Source organism: Dermacentor albipictus, chromosome 1 (assembly GCF_038994185.2).
Source record: "Dermacentor albipictus isolate Rhodes 1998 colony chromosome 1, USDA_Dalb.pri_finalv2, whole genome shotgun sequence".
NCBI lineage: Eukaryota > Metazoa > Arthropoda > Arachnida > Ixodida > Ixodidae > Dermacentor > Dermacentor albipictus.
The window spans coordinates 37,965,965-37,991,285 of record NC_091821.1 but is presented as its reverse complement, the minus strand read 5'-3'; the positions used below and the strand labels follow the sequence as shown (position 1 = coordinate 37,991,285).

Here is a 25,321-nt window from a genome sequence, read left to right as displayed (position 1 = left end):
CTATACACCAGAACACCGTGAATTCAAAGGGCGCCGCCATATTGATGAGCGCCGGTCGCGCCATCTATCCCAAGCGCCGCGAAGTAGCAGGCCTGGGCTGCCACGCCGGGAGATGCGACCCGGCGCGAAAGCGAAACTTGGGCTTTTTAGCTGGGCGGAAGGCGTGTTTCGCGTTTTTTCTAACCTGTCATTTTCGCTGTCTGGATTCAATCAAACTTCAAGACCTCATGCAAGTCCGCAATGGCCACACTGAGTGCTGTGCAGACTGCAGAAGCGAATGCATCGGGTAGGTACGCTATTACGTTTGTACAAACCGCGCGGTATATGCTAGAACACGTGTGAGTTTTTTGGCACGTAACCTGTGAAGGAATTTACAGCACTGTGTTGGTGCCATATATTATTAAAGCACGCAGAACACTGTCATCTGCATTTTCAGTTTGGTCTTGTTTGTCATGGTCTCTACTGGGTTGGCCGCGTTTGGCAACCAACTGGCGAGGTCGTTTGACTGCCTGGTTAGCAGACGCCTGCCCTTCACCACCTGCACATTGAAAACAAAATAGATGTTATAGTAAGAAGGGCTGTAGTTCTTTCCCATGCCATCACTGTTGCGAAGATATAAAGTCCTCTCAAAATGAAATAGAAAATACACCAGGCCAATTGTATCGTGCAACCACTTAAGAGTACAACATTCAGAACAAAAGCCTACAGCACTCGAACAAGCAGCATATGATGCTAAACCTGCACTCATTGGAAAATGAGTTACTACAGTAGTTATAATGTTCAACTACATGTGCAGTCAAAGCCCGTATAACAGGGCGAGCATGACAGATGCAGGTGTTGTACAGTTGCACAAACCATAACAGGGCACGTAAAATTACCATCCCTACTTAAAGCTGCATCATCAGGACCCCTTTGGTACAAGACAACAACTGCACCTGCATTCCTAGAAATTAGCCCCACCAACTGCAGCTACCTGGTACCAGACCTGTTTCGCTTGTGCGAGGCCATCGGATTGTTGGCGCTCCCTTAGAAAAGAAAACAGTAAAAAAAAACTAGTGAGAACGATCAAAATTTTGTAACAAAATACAAGAATAATTAAGCACCTTATTTTCCTCGCCATTTGAACGGAAATATTTTGCGCTTTGCCCCGCATAACAGCCCGCACGCAGTTTAGAGCTCAGGAGGCTCAAATGAATTCGTTACGAATGACACCTGCAACACCAGCTCGTAAAGCTAGGTGCGCTGCAAGAACACCTTCGGCGACGAGTAGTCGTCGTTTACGTTTTTGTGGACGCATGCTATGTGACGAGCAGACTTCGGTTTACTTTCATTAGCAATAACGCTCACCAGCAAGGCCTACAACTTGTCGTTCACGCTTAATGGTCATTCCGTGCACCAGCTGCAAGTATCGCTAACCGCAAACTCAACTGTTCCGCTTAAGCGTCGGGAGCTCTGCCTGAATGAAAACACGAAAAGGCTTGCCTTTTTGTTATAGCCAAGGCGAAGCACCGGCGCGGGATTCTGCTCTGTAGGCTTGTTGCCCAGAAAGTCCTCGGAGCAAACCTGCGTGTTACACGTATTACGTTTGTAGGGCGCAAAGTTGAACGTGGCACCAAAATATACGCAGATCGAATACTCACTCGTGCATTTTCACTGGGTTGGTAGTTCTTCCTATTCACTGCAGCTATCCACCGGTGGCGCAGCTTGGCATTCTTCGTTGCGGATGGAAATCGGCGCAGGCTGAAAACACCGCACCGGCACGATTCCCTACGTGTGTTGTGCTCTTCGCAAACAGCGATAAGCAACCTGCTCCTTTTCCGCTGGTTGTTTTGGCATCCAAACACGACGCAGTGATGCCCAGATGACTTCTTCTACTTTGGATCCGTGTTGAACGGGCACATTTCCGCACTTTAGAGCCCTAGAGCTGGCGCTTGCCATGTCTACTGGTCGCCGGCGAACACACTTTGGCAGCCCAGTACAAAACGGCGCCGGTCGACCGGGCAACCCGGGTGCGAGAGTATGCGTTCGGTTAGTCTGGGTGCGAGACTAGCGTGTTCTGGTCTATAGCAAGGAGCCATTTCTGACCGTCAGGCATGTAGTACTACTGAAAGGTAGGTTGCTTGGCGATGCAGTGCTTATGTCGAAGGTACATCAGACGGAGCGGCAAGGTAGTCAAGTAACATTACAAGTGTTGGGTCCTTGCGCTGCTCTGTGAGCATATCAGTGATGGTTAACGGTGACAGGGTGGATGAGGAAGCTGACAAAGACACCAAATCAGGAGTCAGTGGGGCGCGAGAGAGCGTATCAGCGTCAGAGTGCTTGCGTCCCAAGCGTCCCAACGGGGCTTTGAAGGAAGAAAGCCAACAAAGGGCATGGTGGTCAGTAACCACGGCGAAAGAACAGCCGTAAAGGTATGGGTGAAACTTGCTTAGTGCCCAGATGATCGCTAGGCACACCTTTTTTGTGACGGAGTAATTTATTTCTGCTTTCTTTAGAGTACGGCTCGCATAAGCGACGACGTATTCATCATAGCCAGCTTTCCGTTGTGCTAAGACTGCGCCAAGGCCAACTCCGCTGGCATCAGTATGAACTTCCGTGGGAGCATCAGGGTCGTAGTGGCGAAGAATCGGTGGTGAGGTCAACAAGTGGTGCAACTGCTGAAATGCTGCATTACATTCGGGGGACCACGCTGCTATGCCATTACTGGCGGAAAGTAAACTTGTCAAGGGCACCATGATGGATGTGAAATTGCGTACGAAGTGATGAAAATAGGAACATAAGCCAACAAAACTTCTCAGGGTTTTGATAGACGTAGGCTTTGGGAAGTCTGCAACGGCGCGGAGCTTGTCTGGGTCCGGGAGGACTCCGTCTTTTGAGATAATGTGACCCATGATGGTTAGCATGCTCGCAGCAAAACGGCACTTTTTGAGGTTAAGCTGTAGGCCGGCAGATGCGCAGGTCAGAATGTCATGCAGGCGAGCGAGGTGTGTCGGAAAATTAGTTGAGAAGATGACGATGTCGTTGAGGTAACATAAACAGGTCTTCCATTTGTGGCCGCGAAGGATGGTGTCGATCATACGCTAAAAAGTAGCAGGCACGTTGCACAACCCGAAGGGCATTATGTTAAACTCGTAGAGGCCATCGGGTGTAACGAATGCAGTTTTTGGACGGTTAGGTTCGTCCATTGGAACTTGCCAGTACCCGGAGCATAGATCCAAGGAACTGAAATATTCTGCGCCTTGTAAACAGTCTAGAGCGTTATCGATCCAAGGCAGTGGATAAACGTCTTTTCTCGTTATCTTGTTTAGGCATGTGTAGTCGCCACAAAAGCTAATGGAGCCATCTTTTTTTCTTATTAATACGACAGGTGAAGACGAAGGACTTTGAGAGGGTTGGATGACTGTACGTTTGAGCATGTCGTCCACTTGCTCCGTGATGATTCGGCGCTCTTCGGTGGAGACACGATACGGGCATTGTCGCAAGGGGGAGTGGGAACCGGTGTCGATGGTGTGAGAAATACCGGTGGCACCGCCCAATGACGTCTGATGACATTTGAAAGAAGAGTGAAACTTGTGAAAGAGAGCGAGAGGTTGGTGGCGATGAGATGGGGAAAGAGCAGAGTCGATGGCGTTGTCAAAAACCCACTGAAGGTGGTAAGTCTGAGACCGAAGCGATGGCATCAACGTAACGGAGGGAGCCGGTAGGAACATCGAGATCGTCAACGTAGTCGTCCGCCTGGAAGTATCCTACGGTTTCTCCATGCAGTAGGCTGATCGGGTACTGGTAGTAGGTGGTGACCAGCATCACAGTTGACCCAGACGTTATAGTGAGTACGGCAAATGCAAGAACAATGCCCTTGCACTGAGCAAACACATCGGACGGCGTGAACACTACAGTGGCGTCGGATGCGGCACCAGACGACAGGACAACAGCCATCGACGACTCAGGGGGTATGGTTGTGTCAGCCTCAACAGTGAGTTTGTTGGCAAAGTGATGAGAGCTGGTCAGCAGTGATTCACATAGTGGTAAAAGCGAAATTTCTGCACTTGAACAGTCAATGACAGCATGATGACGTGACAGGAAATCCCAACCAAGGATGAGGTCGTGAGAGCACGATGGTAGCACAAAACATTCGATTATATACAGAATGTCGTCGATGATGACACAGGCCGTGCATACAGCTGAAGGGTGAATTCGCTGTGCGCTGGCAGTGGCGAGCACCAGGCCAGAGCGAGTTGTAATCGCTTTTCGTAGCTTGTGACGAAGGTTCTCGTGAATGACGGAAACGGCTGCTCCAGTATCGACTAGTGCCACTGCGGGTACTCCCTCTACAAAAACGGTAATAACATTTTGCGGCGAAGATTGAGGTCTTGAGAACGTTGATGTATTTGCAGTTCTTGCCTCACGAACTGCACCAGTCAGTTTCCCTCTTCAGTGGCATCTCGACAACGCAGGGGCGAAATCGAATGCCACCGGGGGGAAGGGGAACGCTGAGTTTCCGACCGGTGATCACTGTCAAGACGATGCGGTGAAAATGGAGGCGTGGCGGTGTATTGTGGTGCGTAGCTGGCCGTGTCAAAGGTGGTGCATGTAGTTGGGGCGCGGCGGCGACATAAGCACGCCACATGGCCAGCAATGCCGCCTGCGAAGCAGATAGGCCTGTTGTCTTGAGTGCACCACGTCACGATAAGACGAAAAAATTGTGGTGACAGTCGGGCAACTGGAAATGAAGCCGCGTGCATGGGCTATGAAAAGGAAGCTGTCGGCGCAGGTGGCCATGCAACCACGGCTGCATAATTGAGCGGCAGCGACGTAGGGTGAGTGGCAAAGTTGGTTTGGGACAGCGGCACACTCATAGAATTGGGTGGGGGGGTTGTAGGAGCTGTAGGAAGTGCTTCAGATATCTGAGTCTGGATGGCTTGCTGCAGCGTTAGAGGCAAAGCTGCCGTAGGTGCGTCGCTGTGAGGCACTAGCGAGAGCTGCCTGGCCACCTCTTCACGAATAAAATCTTTGATATGTTGCGGGAGGGTCGAATTGGTCACGTCGGTAGAAACTGCGATGCTAGAGACGGAATCGGCATGCTGAATGTTCTGGCGGGTGGTGGAATGTTGGCGGCGCAGCTCGTCAAAGCTCTGGCAGAGGTTAATGAGGACGGATACGCTAGTTGGGCTTTTGGCCAGCAACATCTGGAATGCGCTATCCTCAATGCCCTTGAGGATATGCTTGATCTTGTCATCCTCTGACATGCTTGGATTTACCCACTTGCACAAATCGCGAACATTCTCGATGTAGCTGGAGAATGTCTCTCCAGGCTGCTGTGCGTGCTGGTGCAGACACTGTTCAGCGCATAGCTTATGCACAGCTGGGCGATCAAACACTTTGGCAAAAAAAGTCTAGTTTTAAACGTGAACCAGCTTGTAAAATCGGATTCGTGGTTAAAGAACCAAAGTTTGGCTGCGTCGGCGAGGTAGAAAGTTACGTGGGTCAGCTTAGACTGGTCATCCCATTTGTTATGGGCACTTACACGTTCGTAAGATGACAGCCAGTCTTCCACGTCGTGTTCTCCGGTCCCACTGAAAACGGGTGGGTCGGGTTGATGAGGGATGCCAGCGCAGATGAGTGGCAGCTGGTGGTGCAGGCAACGAGGTGGCGGGACCATGCATAGTGCAGGGTGAGCTTGTTGGCAGGGTTTGAGTGCAGAGCTCCAGGACGAGGTGAAGGATCTCAGCAACCTCCACCAAATGCGACAAGGTTTATTGTTGTTCACAAAGTTGTGGAAATAATGCTAGGTATCTCAAGGAACTGCAAGGGCTGTCCGTAGATTGGAGCTCGCTCGCAATCACGGCACGGTCCTTCGTCTTCCTCTTCAGTCGGCACATACACAGAGGCGCATCTGCTTCACTACACCTCATTCTTTTCTTACAACTTGGAAGACCAAAACACTGCCCAAGCAGAATTCCTATTTTGCAGCAAAGCTGTAAGCCTAAGCTGTAAGCTGTAAGTTGGTCGGGACTTTTGGTGGGCTTGTGCTTGCCCAAAAACAGTACCACCACCTAGCATCCGTGGCCACTCAGACAGACCTCAAATTGTAGCTGGAAAAGGGCTTTGTCTTTGAGTTTCCATGTAACAGAATTATGTTTTTTCATATATTCAAATTACAATTCAAAGCTATCATGTCTACAGCTTCTGTGTAAGTCATACTTTACAAAGTTTCTGATGCAATTTACATTGGAGAATTCAATTAGTTCAATAAGCCATTTGTGCTTGGTGGAGAGCCTAGAAGAATGAGGTTGTATGCTGCACTTCCACACATGTGTATGCGTGCATGATGTACATGTGCACACAATGTGCCTGTCCTTGATGTGTGGGCACTCTGCCTGTTGCATCTTTTGCACAATGTGTACTGTGGCTGTAATCATCATTATGACAAACACTGTCCAAAAACAGTACCTCCACCTAGCAGCAGCAGCCACTCATACAGACCTCCAACAGCAGCTGGAAAATAGCCTTGTCTTTGAGTTTCTGCGTAAATGAATTATGTTTTCTCATGAATATTCGAATTACAATCCAACGCTATATCATGTCTGCAGCTTGTGTGTAAGTCATACTTTATGAATTTCCTGACACAAGTTACTTTGAAAAATTCAATTAGTTCAATAAGGCACTTAGGCTTGGCGGAGGGCCTAGAAGAATGAGGATGTATGCTGCATTTCTGCGCACGTGTGTGCGTCCGCGATGTACGTTGCTTGTGGTTGTGCTTGTCTAATATTGGCAAGAGCTTCACTGTACATGCACTTTCACAGGGTGGAATGGAGGTGGATTTCTTTTTTTGTTACACCTGTTTACACGGGGAGGTCTGAAGTTGCTTTTAAAGTGATACAAAGTCCTGGCAGTATATGGCCTGGAGGAATGAGTTGTTTCACACCACTTACCTGGTTATCACTTCATAATCTTTGCCTCTGTTCATTGCAGTGGAGTATGGTGGCCTTGGTGCAGGTTACTTGGACCACTGCATCATCAATGAAGAACTTAGCCGTGCTTGTGCTGCTATTGCACTCAGTTATGGTGCCCACTCCAACCTGTGCATCAATCAGATCTATCGTAATGGCACCGAGGAACATAAAAAGAAGTATCTTCCAAAGGTCAGGATCATTCCCTGTGACAATATATAAACCTTTTCATCAAGTGAGGAGGAAAGGTCTGGCAACCATAGTGGGGCGAGCCCTTCCTCCTTTGTGGCTTGTGGCGCCAACGCGGTGCTGCTTGAATGTGTTGCCATCGCGTAGAATGGAGTGATTTGGAGATGTCTTAACTCATTCAATGAAATAGCTATCCAATGTCTGTTTACATGAGATCATGGAGGAACCACTGTGTTTCTTTTGATGCAGCAATAACTACAGAAAGTAGAAACCCTTGGCTGCGCAAACGTGCAGCATGTATAATCATCTATGGTGTGTTGTGTGGTTGAAAATCATTTAATTTCCCGCAATATTGACCATTTACGGGGATGTTAGGAGTATATAAAGACTGTATTTACAATATATATACGGGATGAGTCAGCGTAGACAACATGGCTGACCACCAACAACACGCAGCAGCTAGTGTCTCCCATCTTCCTCTCTCTTCCTTCATCCTTCCGTAGCAGGACCCCTGAGTGGCGAAGCGCCGTCATGGCACATGGCACGCGAAGAATTGCGAGCGAAGTATGGCTACAGCCGCGAAACATGCACGATGTCAACAGGCGTCTGACTTGAGGATGCATCAAAGTGTAGCGGCGAAATCTCGTAGTTTACGAGGGTTGCAATGTGGGCTTGTTGGTAATGCATCTTCAAGGGGAGTATGGTAGCGCGATTCAAAGACGGGACAAGAGAAGACACAAAGGGACACACACAGCGCTGTGTGTGTCCCTTTGTGTCTTCTCTTGTCCCGTCTTTGAATCGCGCTACCATACTCCCCTCGTAGTTTACGTCGTTAACTTGGCGGAGGACTTCATAAGGCCCCATGTACTGAGACAGAAGCTTCTGGGAGAGGCCAACCTGACGACATGGTGACTAGAGCAGCACCCAAGCACCTGGTGCGAACTTAACATTGCAATGGCAGCGGTCGTAACGCTCTTTTTGTATATGCTGCGAGGCTAGTAGACGAGATCGGGCGACTTGACGTGCCATGTGAGCGCGATCGATGACTTCATGAGCGTACTCAGTTGCAACACTTGGCACAGAAAGGAGGATGGTGTCAAACGGCAGTGTGGGGTTGCGACCATACAAGAGATAGAAGGGTGAATATCCTGCCATGTCACGTCGGGACGAGCTATACGTGAATGTCACGTATGTGAGCATGGCGTCCCAGTCGCGGTGATCGTTGGAGACGTACATTGACAGCATCTATGTGATTGTTCGGTTGAGACGCTCCATAAGACCGTTCGTTTGTGGGTGGTAGGCGGTGGACAGCTTGTGCTCAGTGGCACAAGAGCGGAGGAGGTCATCGACAACTCGAGATAAGAACGAGCGGCCACGGTCTGTAAGTAACTGTTGAGGTGCACCGTGGTGGAGAATGACGTCGTGGAGGAGAAAATCAGCGACGTCAGTTGCGCAACTAGTCGGCAACGCCTGTGTTATTGAGTAGCGTGTCGCGTAATCAGTAGCGACGGCGATCCACTTGTTCCCTCTACTTGTTGTCGGAAAAGGGCCAAGCAGGTCAAGGCCTACACGAAAGAACGGTTCAGAGGGAACTTCAATGGGGTGGAGTCATCCGACAGGTGCTAGGGGAGGTTTCTTCTGGCGCTGACACAATTCGCAAGTTGCGACATAACGACGCACAGAGCGGTAGAGACCCGGCCAGAAGAACTGGCCTCGTACGCAGTTGTATGTACGCATAACTCCAAGGTGTCCCGCTGTCGGTGCATCGTGAAGTTGTTCGAGAACGATGGATCGCAGGTGATGAGGAAGGACAACGAGCAACTCGGGGCCGTCAGGGTTGATATTGCAGCGGTAGAGGATGCCGTCTTGCAGCACGAACATGGGGCACGTGCCGTCGTTGCTGCCAGATTGCACTTCGGCGATCATGGACTGTAAGGATGCATCGCGATGTTGTTCAGCATGCATGTCGGTCATGTCAGTCAAAGCCATCACGCAGGTCGCCGGATCATGTGCAACGAAATCGGGAGGATCCATGGGGTGACGCGATAGGCAGTCAGCGTCCTTGTGGAGGCGTCCAGTCTTTTAATGGATGCTAAATGAAAATTCCTGGAGCCGCAAAGCCCAGTAACCAAGCCGTCCAGTCGGGTCTCGTAGGGAAGATAGCCAGCAGAATGTGTGGGGGTCTGTGATGATCGAAAACGTGTGGCCGTACAAATATGGCCGGAACTTGGCGACAGACCAAACTGAAGCCAAGCACTCCTGCTCGGTGATAGAGTAATTTCTCTCGGTAGGTGACAGCGGGCACCTGGCGTAAGCGATCATGCACTCGGTACCATTCTGGTGTTGGGCAAGAACAGTGCCGATGCCATAGCCGCTTGCGTCAATGTGGACTTTGGTAGGTGCAGACGGATCAAAGTGGGCAAGGATGGGAGGGGTGGTCAGAAACCCAATGAGAGCGGCGAATGCGTGAGCCTGCTCTGGGCCCCATGAGAACGCCGTGTTCCTCTTTAAAAGATCTGTCAAAGGCCGAGCAATGTCGGCGAAGTTTTTGACGAAACGGTGAAAGTAAGAACACAGGCCAACGAAGCAGCGCACGTCAGAAGCAGAATGTGGCACAGGGAAACTGCGTACGGTGCAAACTTTTTCCGGATCTGGTTTTACACTGGATGCGTCAACGAGGTGTCCCAACATGGTAATCTGACGGCGACCAAATTAACACTGATGGAGTTCAGTTGAAGGCCGGCTTTTCGGAAGACCGCAAGAATTGCAGCGAGTCGAGTAGGGTGGCTGCTTAACATTGGAGAAAAAACAATAACGTCGTCAAGGTAACAAAGACAGGTGGTCCATTTGTAGCCCCGCAGAAGAGTCCATCATACGTTCAAATGTCGCAGGAGTATTGCATAGGCCAAAGCGCATGACTTTGAACTGATATAAATCATCTGGCGTGATGAAGGCAGTCTTCTCGCGGTCCATTTCATCAACAGAAATCTGCCAATAGCCGGATCGAAGATCGATGGACGAGAAGTATTTAGCTAACCATGCAAGCAGTCCAAGGTGTCATCGATGCATAGAAGTGGGTAGACGTCTTTTCGCGTGATCTTGTTTAAGTGGCGATAATTGACGCAAGAACGCCAGGTACCATCTTTCTTTTTCACAAGGACGACAGGCGAAGCCCAAGGGCTGGTGGATGGCTCTATGACCCCTTTGCGGAGCATTTTGTCCACTTCTGATTGGATGACTTGACATTCAGCATGCGATACATGATAGGGATGCCGACGAATAGGATTTGTATCTCCAGTGTTTATACGGTGGTGGACAACAGACGTTTGGCCTAAAGGCCTGTCATTGAAATCAAAGATGTCACTGTACGATTCAAGCAGGAGGCGTATGTCCGTGGCCTATGCAGTGGTAAGGTCTGGTGCAATCATTTTCGCGAAGTCATCCGTTAAGGAACCAGTGCTGTCAGCTGCGATTGGCGTTAATAAGCCACTCTCGGCATTCGGACTCTCAACGTCAAATTCGCAATCACTAGAAACGCTGGCGAAGAACATGCCGGCCAGAAGCACTTGAGGGCACAGGCTGAAATTCAGAAGCGGTAGAGTGACATTGTTATTAGTAACTGTGACCAACGTATACAGAAGAGCAACGTTCCGGTTCAAAAGCACGTCGATGATGGGACGAAGCACATATTCACCATCAGGAACATGTGGCTGAGCGGTCAAAGTGATGTAAGTAACTGCCTCAGGTGACAGACGCACATCTTGAAGCGCGCACAAGCACGGTGAGGCGGTACTCGGAGCATCGGTGAGTTGAGGCAGTTCTAATTGAAGAATGCTGGTTGCGCAGTCGATGAGAGCAGAATGGGTGGACAAAAAGTCCAATCCAAGGATAACGTCGTGAGGGCATTTGTCGATCACAGCAAAGACAATAGAAGTAAGGCGGCCGGCTATACTTATGCGCGCAGTACACATTCCAAGTACAACCAGCACGCCGCCGTCGGCCACACGAAGCACTCGGGCAGCTGCTGGGGTGAGGACTTTCTTCAAACATCTACGTAGGTTAGCATTCATCACAGATACGTGGGCTCCAGTGTCGACGAGTGCTTGGACAGGTACACCGTCTATTTTAAGGTCAATTAAGCTTCTCCTTGTGGGCACAGACAGAGGATCTGCTGCAGTAGTCGGCAGCGCAACACCATCTCCGAAGGCTGCCTTTCCTAGTTTTCCGAAGGGGTGCGGCCAAAAGCCACAGGGAACGGAAGGCGACGTGGCTGTGGCAAACGGGAAGATGAGCGACGTGTTTGCGGTGAACGAGACTGGTGTCCGCATGGCGAAGGTGAGCGACTGTACCACGTGCTCCTAGCAGAGTTGTCGGCGCTGTTAGACTCGGCGGTCGGCGAAACATTACAGGCATTTGCATCAAAACGGCTCAGGTTGGTCAGCGTGAGAGGTGTGGAGGGCCACGAGTTGCGACAGTAACGGGCGACATGACCAGTGCGGCGACAGGCGAAACAGATCGGCTGGTCGTCCACAGTTCTCCACTCAGTCGGGCTGCAATAACGCGAAGGGAAGCGTCGGGGTGGAGTGAAAATAGTAGAAGGGCGTTCGTTAGCTCTGGGATTGGCGACAGCACATACAGAATGTAAACCAATGTTTTCAAGTTCCTGGCGAACGAAGGCTTGTATGAGAGGAACGGAAGAAGTGGTAGCATCAGGGCTACGCGAACACAAAGCTGCGAGCGCCATCGCATCCAGTTCACGTTGAACGATTCGCACCACGTCGTCTGATGGCGATGCATGCTGCTGTGCAGGTTGATCTTCACATGTAGACGTTGCGGCAGTATTGGGAAGTCTGGCGAATGCTTGCAAGATGCGCCGGCTTTTGGCCCGCTCGAATTGTCGGCACTCTTTAATGATTGCGTCAACTGTAGAGCAGCTCTAGCACAGGAGCAGATTAAACGCGTAATCGGCAATGCCCTTAAGCACGTGTCCAACCTTCTCAGATTCTGGCATGTCATGATCGGCTTTACGACAAAGTGCCAGCACGTCCTTGATCTACGAAACATTGGACTCCATGGGGGATTGGGCACGGGAGGCCAGTTCCTGCTTTGCGGCAATTTTACGGCCGGCTCGTTTGCCAAACAACTCTGTCAATTTATCTTTGCATTGGTCCCAGCTAGTTAGCTCCTCTTATGTAGAACAACACGTTAGCTAGTATAAGCGTAGGGTGCCATCTGTTGATTCCACTCATGCGTTCATACATGGCCACCCACTCTTCAACGTCAGCGCTATCGGTCCCCTAGAAAGTTCCAGGATCCTTGGGTTGCACAATGACAACCGAAGGTGACAGCAACGTAGCCGGCGACGGTGACGCTGTAGGCGGCAACCACGTTGATCCCGCCTGCTCACCGTCATTCATGGTGTGGATGGTGATGCGACGTCCACTGCGGAACTCCGTTTACAGCCGTTGTACCCCACACCTCTCACCAATATGTTACGGGGATGTTAGGAGTATATAAGTACTTACAATATATATACAGGATGAGTCAGCGTAGACAAAGTGGCTGACCACCAACACGCAGCAGCCAGCGTCTCCGATCTTCTTCTTCCTCTCTCTTCCTTCATCCTTTCGTAACAATATTACCTAGAGGGAAGTCTGGCACTGCTGTCTATGGGAATTTCTTAACGGGTGCTGTGCCATCATGGCAATGACGGTATACATGGGTGTATGAGGCTTGTGTTGGCTGGTGTTGATCGAGGCTTCGCCTAAATCGTGCATATTTGGCTGCACAGATAATGCATTCTTAAAATAAAATCTTCATCAAAGGTTTTCATTTAGCTGTGTTGCATCTTGCAGTGAAGTTTACTCGCCTGCAATGCATAATCAAGCAAAGAAAAGCAAGAACAGACAACAAACTGTCGCAATGCAAGCCTGTACCTTGTGGTCTGTCCTCCAACTTTAGTGGACTGCAGATACTTGTTATGTTTCATATACCGTACTTACTCGATTATAACGCGCCCTCGATTGTAACGCGCACCCATTTTTCATGACCTAAAGAATGAAAAGTCCTTTACAGTACCGTGCATCCCATTCTTTCTTACAGAAATACAACTTTATCTCATTTGGAAAACACAGATTTACTCCCAATGCATTAAAGTTGCAATAAATAAAAAAAAAAGTCAGTGTTGCCTGAAAGGCGAAGTATTGATTACGATAGCAAATTAGTAGACAGCTATGCGAAAAGTAAGGATAGTAGTTTTGTCGGCTGTATAAACTTTTAAACATTCTCTTACTAACTAAATTAACAAGCATGGTGTCACGCGCACACAAGTAAACATGAACACATCTGACTCAATGACCGTGGAAACTCTTTATCAAAATGCCGGAGTGAAGAAGTACGGTAGCAGAAGCATGCGAATTGACCTTTGTGTGGCCTTTCGCTTCGATGGGAACTAAGCGACAAGAACTTAGCGCGGTGCGCCTAGATGCGTAGAATGTTGTCTCTGCCGCAAATCGCTTTCAAGATAGGGGCTACGCGGCCATGCTGTACATAGCAGCCGCTGGTGTAGAACGCATCTCCTGTTTGCACCAGTCCTGCACGCAAGTTTCGGGAACTCCAAACGTCCGTGATGTGGCCCGATGTCCGTCCATCTCCGCACACGTGATCGCTTTCCTTTTAATTATGGCATCGTGATGAACTCGGCATGTCTTTGCAGTCAGCACTTCCATGCTGATAGAGCAAACGCAGAAAACGGGAAGACGGACGGTGCACTAACCTTGGCCAAAGAAAGCATTGCCTAAGCACATGTACTACAGCACGTGGCGAAAGCTACGGCAGCTAGGCTCGAAGCGCGTACGAGGTGGCCATTTTGAAATGCCGATACCGATATGGTAACGCAGATTTAGGGTTGTACTCGATTCTAACACGTACACAATTTCTGGACCCGTTTTATCGGAAAAAAGTGTGCGTTAGATTCGAGTAAATACGGTAATTGCACATCCAAGCACAAGACCTCATGATCGAATAAAACACATTGTTTTGTGATAATAAAGTAAAAATTGCTTTTGACGTGCTGATTTAATAGAAAATGAACCATCGTGCCAGACAGAATGGTGCTAGTCAGGCGTGCTTTCAAATTGTCCTGGCTTTTAAGAATGATGCTCATCAGGAGCCATCATATTTCTGCATACCCATGCATACAACAGCGTCGCAGCGCCAGTTTTCTCTCTAGGTAATATTGTGAGAAAATGGATGTTGCAAACTATTCCAGCTGTTGGTTCCCACTCGACAAACAGCAGTGGTGTTTATGGATTTGTTTATTCTATAATATTTACAGCATGAATAGAAAAAACTGCGCCATCGTATGGCTTGGTGTGGCAACTGAAATAACTGTACTCATGCAACTCAATGCAAACTAAACAAAGGCTTACTCAATGCAAACCCAAAACATCTAAGCACCAATCATGAGCATACTTGTGTCAGCCACCAGTATCGTTCTCATGCATTTGAAATTTACATGAAATACATTTGGCTTCCTGTATTAGGCCGATGGTATGACTCAACCTAGCAGTCACTGTGATTGGCAAAGCAACATATGATACAGCAAATTAGTTCTGCGGAATTCTGCAAAGTGGAGTGTCCTTGTGCTTAGCATTGTTGATTAATTCACCCTCATGCTGCGATTTTCTAGCCTCCTGTTTAGCTCAGATGCCAGACTGACTGCTCCAGAAAACTGTTGGTCCTGGGTGTGAATCCTTGACCGGGACTCATTCTTCTTGAACTATGAAGCTTTGTTTCTGAGAAACCTGTGTGTGTTTCCTTCATAGCTTCATGCTATGTATGGGTGGATGTCAATTTTTCATTTTATGAACGTACGATATATAAGCTTGTGCTTTAGCATCGATGTTTTGCCATGTAAAGCAGTAATAACCAATGGACACTGCATTAAAAAAATTTGACAGCTCTTAGTGGTGACACGATTCCCCCTGACCAGGTGGGTGCGTCTGGGAGAATGGTCTGAGCAACATAAATTTTTTTTCCCTTGCAGCTTGTATGGCATGCTGTTATTACCAACCAAAACTATTTTATTCGGGTGCAAACCACGACTAATGAAGTAGTCGAGCAATGTATGTACAAATAATAGCTTGAATGCTTGCCCTATGAAACAGCAAAACAGCACCCCTGCTGTTATGGTTGTTTTGTACGTTTCTTGAACTGCTCAGGCTAAACAACAGCCTAGACGAACTACAGTGCGAATGTTTCAATAAGGGCACATTCGTGAGATTAATGTTTATAAATAGACATGTGATCTCCAAGGCTGATGGTACAGGCTAAAACAAATGTGCAAATGTCAAACTGGGTGCTCTGTCCTCCTCACTGGCAGCAGAAATTCTGGCCATGTCAAGTTAAATCACTTCAGTAAGCCTTGCAGAATCATTTCCAACGTAGAAGATGTCATGTCATACTGAGTGGACTGCACCAGCTCAAACACAACCACCAGCAACTGCTGCCGAGAGTACACCTCGTGCTACACAACATGGAGCATTCACTCAAGCCAGCGAGGCAGTGAAACCAGCCTGCTCGTAATTGGTGCCACTGCATACACAATATAGTGGCACACTGGAAAAAGCAGTCTATACAATGGTTATTTCTGTAGTAACGCACCCTGTTAGCTTTCTCACTGGTACTATTTCAGGCATTCTTGAATTGTAGACCCTTCTCTGTTACCACTATCTCACAATGCCTGTATCTGAGTGTGGGGTTGTTTAGTGTTTCCATTGAAGGAGCTATTCCTATTGAGCTCTCAGATGGTAGAAAAGAATGTAGGCACTAAAACTGTTGTAAATGTCATAGCTAATCGACAAACCAACTTTAATATGAGAATGGTGTCCAATAAACATGTTTGGGTCCTGATCTGCAGTATGTTAATGACTCAGTTTGATGCTATCGTGAATTGAGTTAGGCAGGTTAGTCTGGTCCTGCTTATTACTCTGCTTACAATATCCCCTTCAGGTGCTGTGTGTGCAATTGTGCATGCCAAACCAACTAGCCTGCCAACGTGTTCTAACCAAGTTCACTTCTTCCATTGTTTTTCACAATGCTTAACATCAGGTGTATTTTTCAAGTGGCTGGATAGGTGCTTTCCAAGGATGGCAAATCTGAAGTTATTGATGTTCTTATACCTGATGTTCTTGTAGAGTTCTTGCTTGGAGTCCACATTCTGTAACTTTGACAAAACTCACTGGAAAGTCAATAGTTTTTAATCTATTCTGCAGCTGTATGCTTTTCATGATTCTGAAAATGCAAGAAATGAGGCGAAACTAAATTTTCAATGTACAGAATTAATTGCTGCCTGAAGGGGATACGCAGAAATGCCTCATAGTCTATGATGGCCGTAAGCCATAATGAAAAATTGGCGGCTGCTTTGCTTGCTAATTCTTGTAGGTTCGTCAATTTTCAAATGAAGTCTTTTTAATAACACTGGTATTTTGTTTTTGTGTGTGGCCAAATTTACAATCTACCTTTTGCATGACTAGAGTGTGAATGTGCTGTAATCTAGCAGCAAGTACAGGAAATATTTTGCCAAGCATTGGTGACTTGTAGAAAAGATGATGCGGAAGGCATGGGGAGCCTGCAACAACATGGCCGAGACGAGAAGTTAATGCGAGTGCATTGGCAGTGTTGTGCTGCTTACGCCAGTGTTTTGGAAGAAATTCTTGCAGGTCATAATTGCTTTCAGTTACATTCGTGAAACCTGACAAGCTATACTGCAGGGCATTGCCGAATGACAGCATGAAAATGGGTGCTGAAGAATATGTCACGATTACTGTTCACTGAGGTTAACCAAATATAGAACGCTGCAGGTGTACCAGCATGATTTGTTGGAAGGCAGTGCCTTCTAGTTCGGTTTGCTATGCTGCATCGAACAGATGGCAGACATGCGACACTTAAAAATTTGTATAACACTCATTAATTCCTTGTAATAGCAAGGCCTGAAGTGTAAAGCTGTGAAACATACCCAGGGGCTAGACGTAGAGTCGAACACTCGCACTGTAATACAAGTAGCATGGCATATTCTATTGCTCTGTTTCATGCAAGGCCCTGCATAGACACATCCCATTGTGAAATTTGTGCTGGCTTCTTTGGAGTCATCTGCCAGAAGAGCGAGGGCACCCATCAGTTGATTGGGATAGCAAGGTTTAGAGTTGCGCTTGAGCTCTTTGGATGGTGTTTTAACAATACGCATAGGTAACATGTTGGCGCGGCTCAGCATTCAGTGCAACTGCTGCTGCATAGCAGAAGCAGCATCCTGCTAGATACCAGGTGCCTCACAATGCTGGCATAATGGGGAACGCCTGCAGTGGCGTTACAGGCGTCGCACCTTGATGGCGCAAGTGATGAGACCGCTGGAAAACCGTTGGCATTTGCCAGTGCCCACTGAAAGGATTTGATAGGTTTAGCTTTACATTTAGTGTCCATTCTCCTCAGGCCACTGTATTCACCACTGTGTGGTATGCACACAGCAGCTGCTCAGCAGGAATGCAAATGTGTGTGTGCACAATGATCATGCCAGCAGTGGAAGGCAGAATGCTGCCCTGGCTCTGCTGCAGAGCTGATTGAGCAGACTGTGACAGTGTATCCACTTGACTCTTTCATTTTTGCAACCAAATGCTTTGCATGTCTTTGGAGGCTTTCAAACTGCCAACGCCCGGGCTGCACACACACCATTGCTGCCCTGGCAGCACGACATCAGTGGTGCTGCCACTGGTGCGAATGTGCTTTGAGTGTCCATACAATTGAACAAGATGATCATTGTAGCGGACTCATGATAGATGCTTGCTCTACACTCCTTAAGAATGTGATCAGTATTATTCACATGGGCAGGCAAAATACAGCAGAGCACTCTTATGTTACACTATCATCAATGTTGCAATGACAGCATGTTTGCAGGCAGCATTATCTAATGGCGAGAATTTCTGCAGAAAATTTTGTATCAAGGCTGAATGAAAAACTAAAATAGGCTTGGTGCAGGTAAAATTTTTTGAACTTTTGGTCCTTGGTCCTTATGTCTCCTAGCCTCATTTATGTTCTGAGCTTCAGACCCTTGATGCACTTGCCTCTTCACAAAGCTTTTAGCTTGATTGTTGAATTGATGTTGTAGGAGGGACAAAATTCTAACCAGGTAGCTTCTTTTGATTCAAAACAAAATTCATTACAATAACTAATGCGCATGAAAGCACTTCAGCTCTTCTTGCAGTGTGTGTGCCTGTCATTGTGGTGACTCAATGCCTGCCCTTTTGTTTCTCACACTGTCCTGATGCGGCAGTGCAAAAGCTGGATTTGATTGTATAGACTTTAAGGCTCTATTGAACTTGTTAAATATACTTGTGTAGCAGTTTTCAATGTTTAAGGGCAGTAATTCATGTGATGTGCTTTGCTTTGCAGCTGATAAGTGGAGAGTATGTGGGATCACTAGCCATGAGTGAAGCTGGTTCTGGATCTGATGTGGCATCTATGAGTCTCACTGCTGTGAGGGATGGTAAGCACATATTGTTTGCCTTACCTGTGGCTCAGTCTCCATTATTGCAAGTCTGGCTGTGCTTATTCATGCTTCATATCTTTAATTGGCAGACTAATCCTCAGAAAGCACACATCTTAGGCATGTATGAATAGTGTATGTTGAGTTCAAGGCCAATTCAAAGTGAATAGTGATTTGGGACGAATATTTTCTAATCGAATATTGAATAGCTGTTCACAAAAGTGGGTGCAAACTCATATGCATAGGAATTACTGCATAGTGGAAATAATGACTTGTTCTGTGGAAGAATGAGACCAACATGTAGTGCAGTAGAACTTGTTAAATAAATGTCAAAGATACAATAAGGTTAACGGATAGCAAAGCATCATGCACCTGCCATTGTGCATGTAGTAAATTAATAAGAACAGAAAAGTAAAACAATGCACAAATTAAAAATGTAGGCTACTGCACTGAATAGGGGAAGTGTAAATAGAAGATCGTGCCATACCAATCCTTTTGTTTTGATTAGGCATCTTGTTTAATTGGTATAAATAATGCACTGAAGTGGTTTCGTCTTGTGCAGACTGTGTCAGCTACTCATTAGAAAGAGGATGTGCGCATGCTTTAGGGCGGCCCAACTCTACAAAGTGGGGTGCTCCTTTCTGGTAACCGTGTATTTGTTAACCAGAAAAATTGTTGTTTTTGTTGTTTTATTTTGAGGAAAGTTGTAAATTTGTCACCTTGCAACGCTGCTGCAGTGAGCTATAACGATGTCACCAGTGGCTATTGCATACCACGCCGTCTTTATGCAAGCACTGGCCTTCATCAATGGCATACAAGCTGCTTGATCAAGCCCTACTTCTGAATCACTAGTGCTCAAACTGAGCATACTGTTCTTTACGTAGCATTTTTTAAGTGCCAAGCCATGAGGTGCCTCACACACAGTCGCAGTTGTAGAATGCAGATAACTCCACATGTGGTTTCTGATGTTCCAGCGTCGCAAAGTATGGAGTTCAGCCCGTATCCAAAAAAGAAATAGACTGAAGTCTTGTTCTATCATTTTAATGCACTGCAAGACTGCTTAACTAACAAAATATGTTGTCTGGCAAGCGCTCAGTCTCGCTTGATAAGTTTATTGCCATGTATCCGACACAATCTACGTGCATATTGGCGGCTAATCGGCCCGGTATTTGCACTTTACGAAATACGTGCTGCTTACGCCCTGCCGTTTCCTCTGTAAAGAAACAACAACAAAAAAAAGGACGTTTTTTGTCACATTATTAGGGTCCGTTGTATAGAGAGTTGACTGTATATGTAGAAATCGAATAGTATATATTTGGTTTGCGAATAGAATTATTCAAACGTTAACTATTTGATTCGATTTGGTGATATTTGTTATTCGCACACCCCTAATAGTAAGCTTGGTTCCCTGCTGTTGTAATTATTATTATACCTCTGAACTCTTGGCTCATACCTACTGTGGGCATTTGGCTGTTGCTTCTGTTAGAATGCACACCGCCCTTCATTCTTCTCACCTTCTCTCCCCTATTAACCCATCATTTAAACCTTTCGGCAAGGCTAGCACAATGCTGCTTCAACTTCTGCACCAACCCACACATCAGTGATATCGTGTGACACCCCCCTTATTTTCATTACTTACCGAGATTACTTGTAAACATACCTTGCGCCAAAAATTCCGGCATGATATTTCAATTTGTCACGTTAAAAGATGGTATAATTCATTATTTGTTGCATGTTTGAGGAATTGTGGTGACATATCGTGATTATGAAGTTAGTGGCTATTGTACAGAGCAAAAAAAGGGAGGCAAAACGTTTGTGCCATTTCTCCTTTCCAACCTTGTAACAAGTGGAGTTGCAGAATTGTCATATAATTTTTTTTACTGCTTCAAGATTGTTCCTCAGCAGGAGTGTGACAATACCAAACAAGAGCACTCAAATTGAATGCAGCTGAATCTTGATATTGAAGTTGAATTTGAATTTATTTTCATCAGTATTACAAACAGTAATACAAACAGGTGAAGTATAATTGTGCATTCGGAGGTCCCGAAGTAAAAACTGTCGGGGGGACCCCCTAAACAAGAAACAAATGGGGGTTAGTGCAGTTGTGGCGACTGTAGCAGGCTACATCATACAAAAGTTGTGTTTGTCAGAAAAAAAAAAAACTGGATAAAAAGAAGAAAAAACAGAGCTTTGAATACAAAAGTGTGGTAGTAGTGTGTGGAACATGCAACGCGAGAAAGTCTGCATAGGGAAGAAAAAAAAACAATGTTTTAATACAGAATTAGGTGTTGGTAGCATGGGGAACAAGCAATGCTGTTGTAAAGTATTGACAGGGACAGAAAAAAATAAATAAAAATATATAAAAAGAAAATTAGCAACAGTACAACACAAATATATTTAATAATGTTTATTTCGCACAAAATATACTAGGAGTGTGGTAAAGAGTTAATATAATAGGCCTTAGCTTTGCACTTGAAGGCTTGAAATGCACATGATTTGATATCGGACGGAATCGAATTCCACAATGATATGCCTGAAAACATGACAGTAAATTTCCCATAGTTAGTTCGAATTTTAGGAAGGAGGAAATTGTGACGTGCAGAAAACCTTGTGTTATTATTATTAGTAAGATCAGTACGGGTAAAACTTTCAATACCTAGCTCCGTTTAGTAGAGTAGTTTGCTGGGCCAGTTGGTGCATGGTGAACGTATAATGGTTTCCAGCAGGTACAGACGCGAGCACAAGTAAGTAAGTAAGCACAAGTAAGACCAGCATTGTCCTGTCCGTTTCTACTTATTTGTGCTCGTGTCCGTGCCTGCTGGAAACCATTATACGTTCACCTAGCTCCATATTTATGAGGCGGAACATTATTAGCAACAGCTTATGATTGAATAACATGCGCAAGGGGAGAAGGTTTAAGGAACGAAAAATGGGAGCAGAGTGAGACGTAAAAGGTAGAAATGTCATCAGTCGTACCGCTTGCTTTTGTAAAGCTTCTAGTTGGTGGAGATGAGTGAAGTATATATTACCATATGATGAGAAGCAATATGAAAGATGACTGAATATACGCATAATACAAATACAAAAGAATACTTGGTTCAAAAAAGGAGCGTGATTTGATAATGACGTGAATGCCAAAAAAATTTTTTTGAACAAGAGATTGGGCATGGCGGTAGAATTTTAAGTGCTCATGTAAGATAATGCCTAGAAATTTGGTTGACCCAGATCTTGTAATTATGTGATTGTTAAGTGATACAACTAAGGAATCTACAAATAATGTTTGAGGGGAATGAAATACCATAAATGTTGTCTTTGATGGATTGATATCTAACGAGTTTTTTAGGTACCATACGTTGTTTATCTTTTTCCGGTGGCTGTTTTTCACTGACTAACTGCTGCTGCATCACTAGACACAAAACGCGCCTTCATGTATATGCACTTTCTGAAATGTTGTCACTGATTCTGTAGCGAAAGAATCTTGTCTAATAATATTGCGTGCATGACACGAATACTAGTGGGGTACACTCTGAAATGTACGCAAGTGCCAGCAATTACGCTGGAATGTACAACGAGGCATGTATAATATGAAGGTCATCTGATAAGTGTGGTAAAAAGCAATGAAAGATACCATGTTTGCAAAAAACAATATTTTATTTTTCAACGTAGTTCCCGTCCAGCTACACACACCTCTTCCAGCAGTGTTCCAATTTTTTAATCCCCTCAGAAAGAAAAGGATGGCTCGAGGCCCTTGAAGTAGTGATTTACCGCTACAATACCCTCTTCCTCTGAAGAAAATTTCTTTCCACCCAGCCAATTCCTCAGGTTTGGAAAGAGGAAAAAGTTGCATGGGGCCAAATTCCGAGAATAAGGTGGATGAGGCACAACCTCGAAGCCTAATGCGTGCAATTTGGTCATTGCAACAAGCGATCTGTAGCATGGAGCATTATTTTGGTGAAAAGGGAGTTTTTTCCGTTCTAACCCAGGTCATTTAGTGAGCACTTCTTTCTTCAGTTGATCTAGGAGCATTGCATAGTATGGTCCTGTTATCGTCTTGTCATTTTGTAAATAGTCTGCAAAGATTATATCTCTTTAGTCCCAAAAGACAGTTGCCATCACCTTTTCAGCAGTCCATTGCTTTGACTGCTGTTTAGACTGTGGAGTGTAATGATGTATCCACGCCTTGTCAACTCTCACAAATCAATGCCAAAAGTCCTGCAGATTGCGATCAAGCATCGATAAACACAGCTTCGAGATGTCTGCCCTTGTGTGCCTTTAGTTGATCATCAGCAGTTGTGGCACCCAACATACACAGACCTTCTTCATCCGCAGTTTCTCATGAAGAATGTTGTGAACTCTATCTGCCGAGAGCTATCCCATGAATTTTCGATACCATTTCTGGCGTGGTGACCTTCACTGGACACATAGGACATGCTTCATCTTGCGTCAAAGTTTGGCAACGTTTGAATTCATTTATCCTGTAGTAAATGGTCTTCAGTAATGGTGCAGAGTCTCCATGAATTTCGCTCAACTCGGCTTTAATTTGGGCAGCCATTTAGCGTTTTAAATAAAAATGTTTGATCACTGTTCGAAATTCACCTTTTTCTATTTTGGCAGGAATCACCACACAGCTCAGTGCCAATAGCTGTCAGAAGCTTACTAACTGTCGGTACCAGCGTAAACAAATTCTGCCGTCATATGAAGGGTGCTTCTCGTGCACCACCTAAAAGAAAACAGAATTGTAGCGCCATCTCTTGTATTTTTACCATACTTATCAAACGACTCTCGTAAATAGCTGATGCACTTCGACCCGTAGATCAAATTTTGACGACTTACAACTGTGCTCGTCGCTGCTGCTGTGCTTTGAATGTTTTGCTACAAGTTCGTCCAATAAGGAGTTAAATACAGCTTAGGCCACTTATAATGTAACTGTTTATAGTCCAGAACTGGCTACAACGTGGCCTTTTCTGACTCCCATTTACCCTCCCATAGAACATGCATATGCATACCGCTTACAGTGCAGCTGCACGAGACGAAATACCGGTTATAATGTGGTTTCCACAGGAAAATCCCACTGACAAGAGCCATAGCGAGCATGCCTCTCAACAAGATGTGCTGGCTGATGGCTGGGGAGAGCAATGAGGGCGATGCGAAGGAGGAGGAGGAGCATGAGACGAGGAGCGAGCAAATGAATCAACAGGAAAAAAGGAAAAATTACTGGCTCTCGCATAATTGAAAGTAGATGTAAGTATGGAATGGCAACGGGCAAAGCAGATTGGTTGGAGATGATACTAGCCACAATAATAAAATGGGTGTAGTGCATGTTTGCAAATTGGCACACCTCACCACACCAGACCATACTGTGCACTGGTCCATATGGACACTGCCAAACAAGAAGAAGAAAACTTGTTGAAGGTGGCATGACAGGCAGTGAAAGATGCCAGGGAGACAGAGTGCACTACCCAGCTAGAAGAGGAAAATCATCTGAAGGAGACACCATGCAGCGTGTTGACATCTCTTGAGGTGACGCAATACTCGCGCTGCAGAACTCATGGACTGCTGGCATTCAAAAGAGCAAAGCCAACCCTGTCTCAGTGCCAAAAGATGAGAATGAAGTATATGGTGCCCTCTATCTGCCTCTTGAATGTCGTTATTGGAATTGACAAATAAAACTTAAGTGTACTCGAATTTGCAGCTTGAGTGATATTGTGAACAAACATTAGGAAGAACTCGGAAGCAATATATTTTTTGTAACTTGCTTGGGGCAGTAACTAGCATATGTAATGTGGTCCCTGTACAAAGGGTTGGGGGCCAGAGACTGCATTTTCTTACCTTGATAGTTTTGACTGGTTGCCTGTATGATCTTGTTTTATTCTCGCAACTTGCCCGGATGTTCTCGTTAGAGGGCCGGGATAACAGCTCTGGCTTTTGGCTCAACGTCACTTGAAGGTTGCTGACAACGGGAGCTAAAAGCATTTCATGCTTAAAATGCGGCAGCAGCACAATGTGCATGCACTATGGTTGCCTAGGCAATGGAGGAACCTTTTGCTCGGCTGCTTATCAGTGATGGGCTCTGCACTGAACCCGGCTTCAATTTCTGTGCACTCGTCGTGATGCACTTCGTCATGATGTGCAGATATTCAGCGTGCAAGCTTGACTGCTCTCAGTTTACGCAGCCTTCCACAAATTTAATTTGGAGCTATTAGGCTTTATGTGCACTTGTGAGCTTCCACTGTACCTACCAGTGTGCTCACATACAGACCTTGTAGGCGTAAGCAATAGTTGCTGCGGCTGACTGCTCAAGAGACCAAACTCTGCTGTGCATGCGCTGCTGTCAATTCAGACTATGCGCCTGATCGCATGTCCAGTCTCTCTGTAATCGTCTACGGGTACAAACATATCAAGGCTGAGCTCGTTTCCTGTGATGGCATGCCGCCCAACACCCCCGCAGGCTAGGCCTAACCAGCGTGCCTCATCAGCGACTGAAGTTGTAATTTGGTGCTTTGTCAATGGAGTGCATTGCAGTGGCTATACAGCGCATGGAAAGTGGATAAGCCACCTTGATAACGATAGTGAGGGCATGGGGAACACCCGAAGGGTGGCAACTTGGTCCGCGGTCTCTGTGTCTTAAACAGAGAGCATACAC

General features: G+C 46.3%; 1 protein-coding gene across 1 annotated transcript in view; it reads left to right on the top strand.

The window, feature by feature from the left end:
- LOC135901076 (isovaleryl-CoA dehydrogenase, mitochondrial) overlaps window positions 1-25,321 on the top strand; it is an 88,327-nt gene that overhangs the window by 27,609 nt on the left and 35,397 nt on the right. The window contains exons 4-5 of the mRNA XM_065430750.1: window positions 6,973-7,142; window positions 18,585-18,678. Coding sequence (XP_065286822.1) covers window positions 6,973-7,142; window positions 18,585-18,678 — 264 coding nt within the window. The remainder of the gene's footprint in view (window positions 1-6,972; window positions 7,143-18,584; window positions 18,679-25,321) is intronic.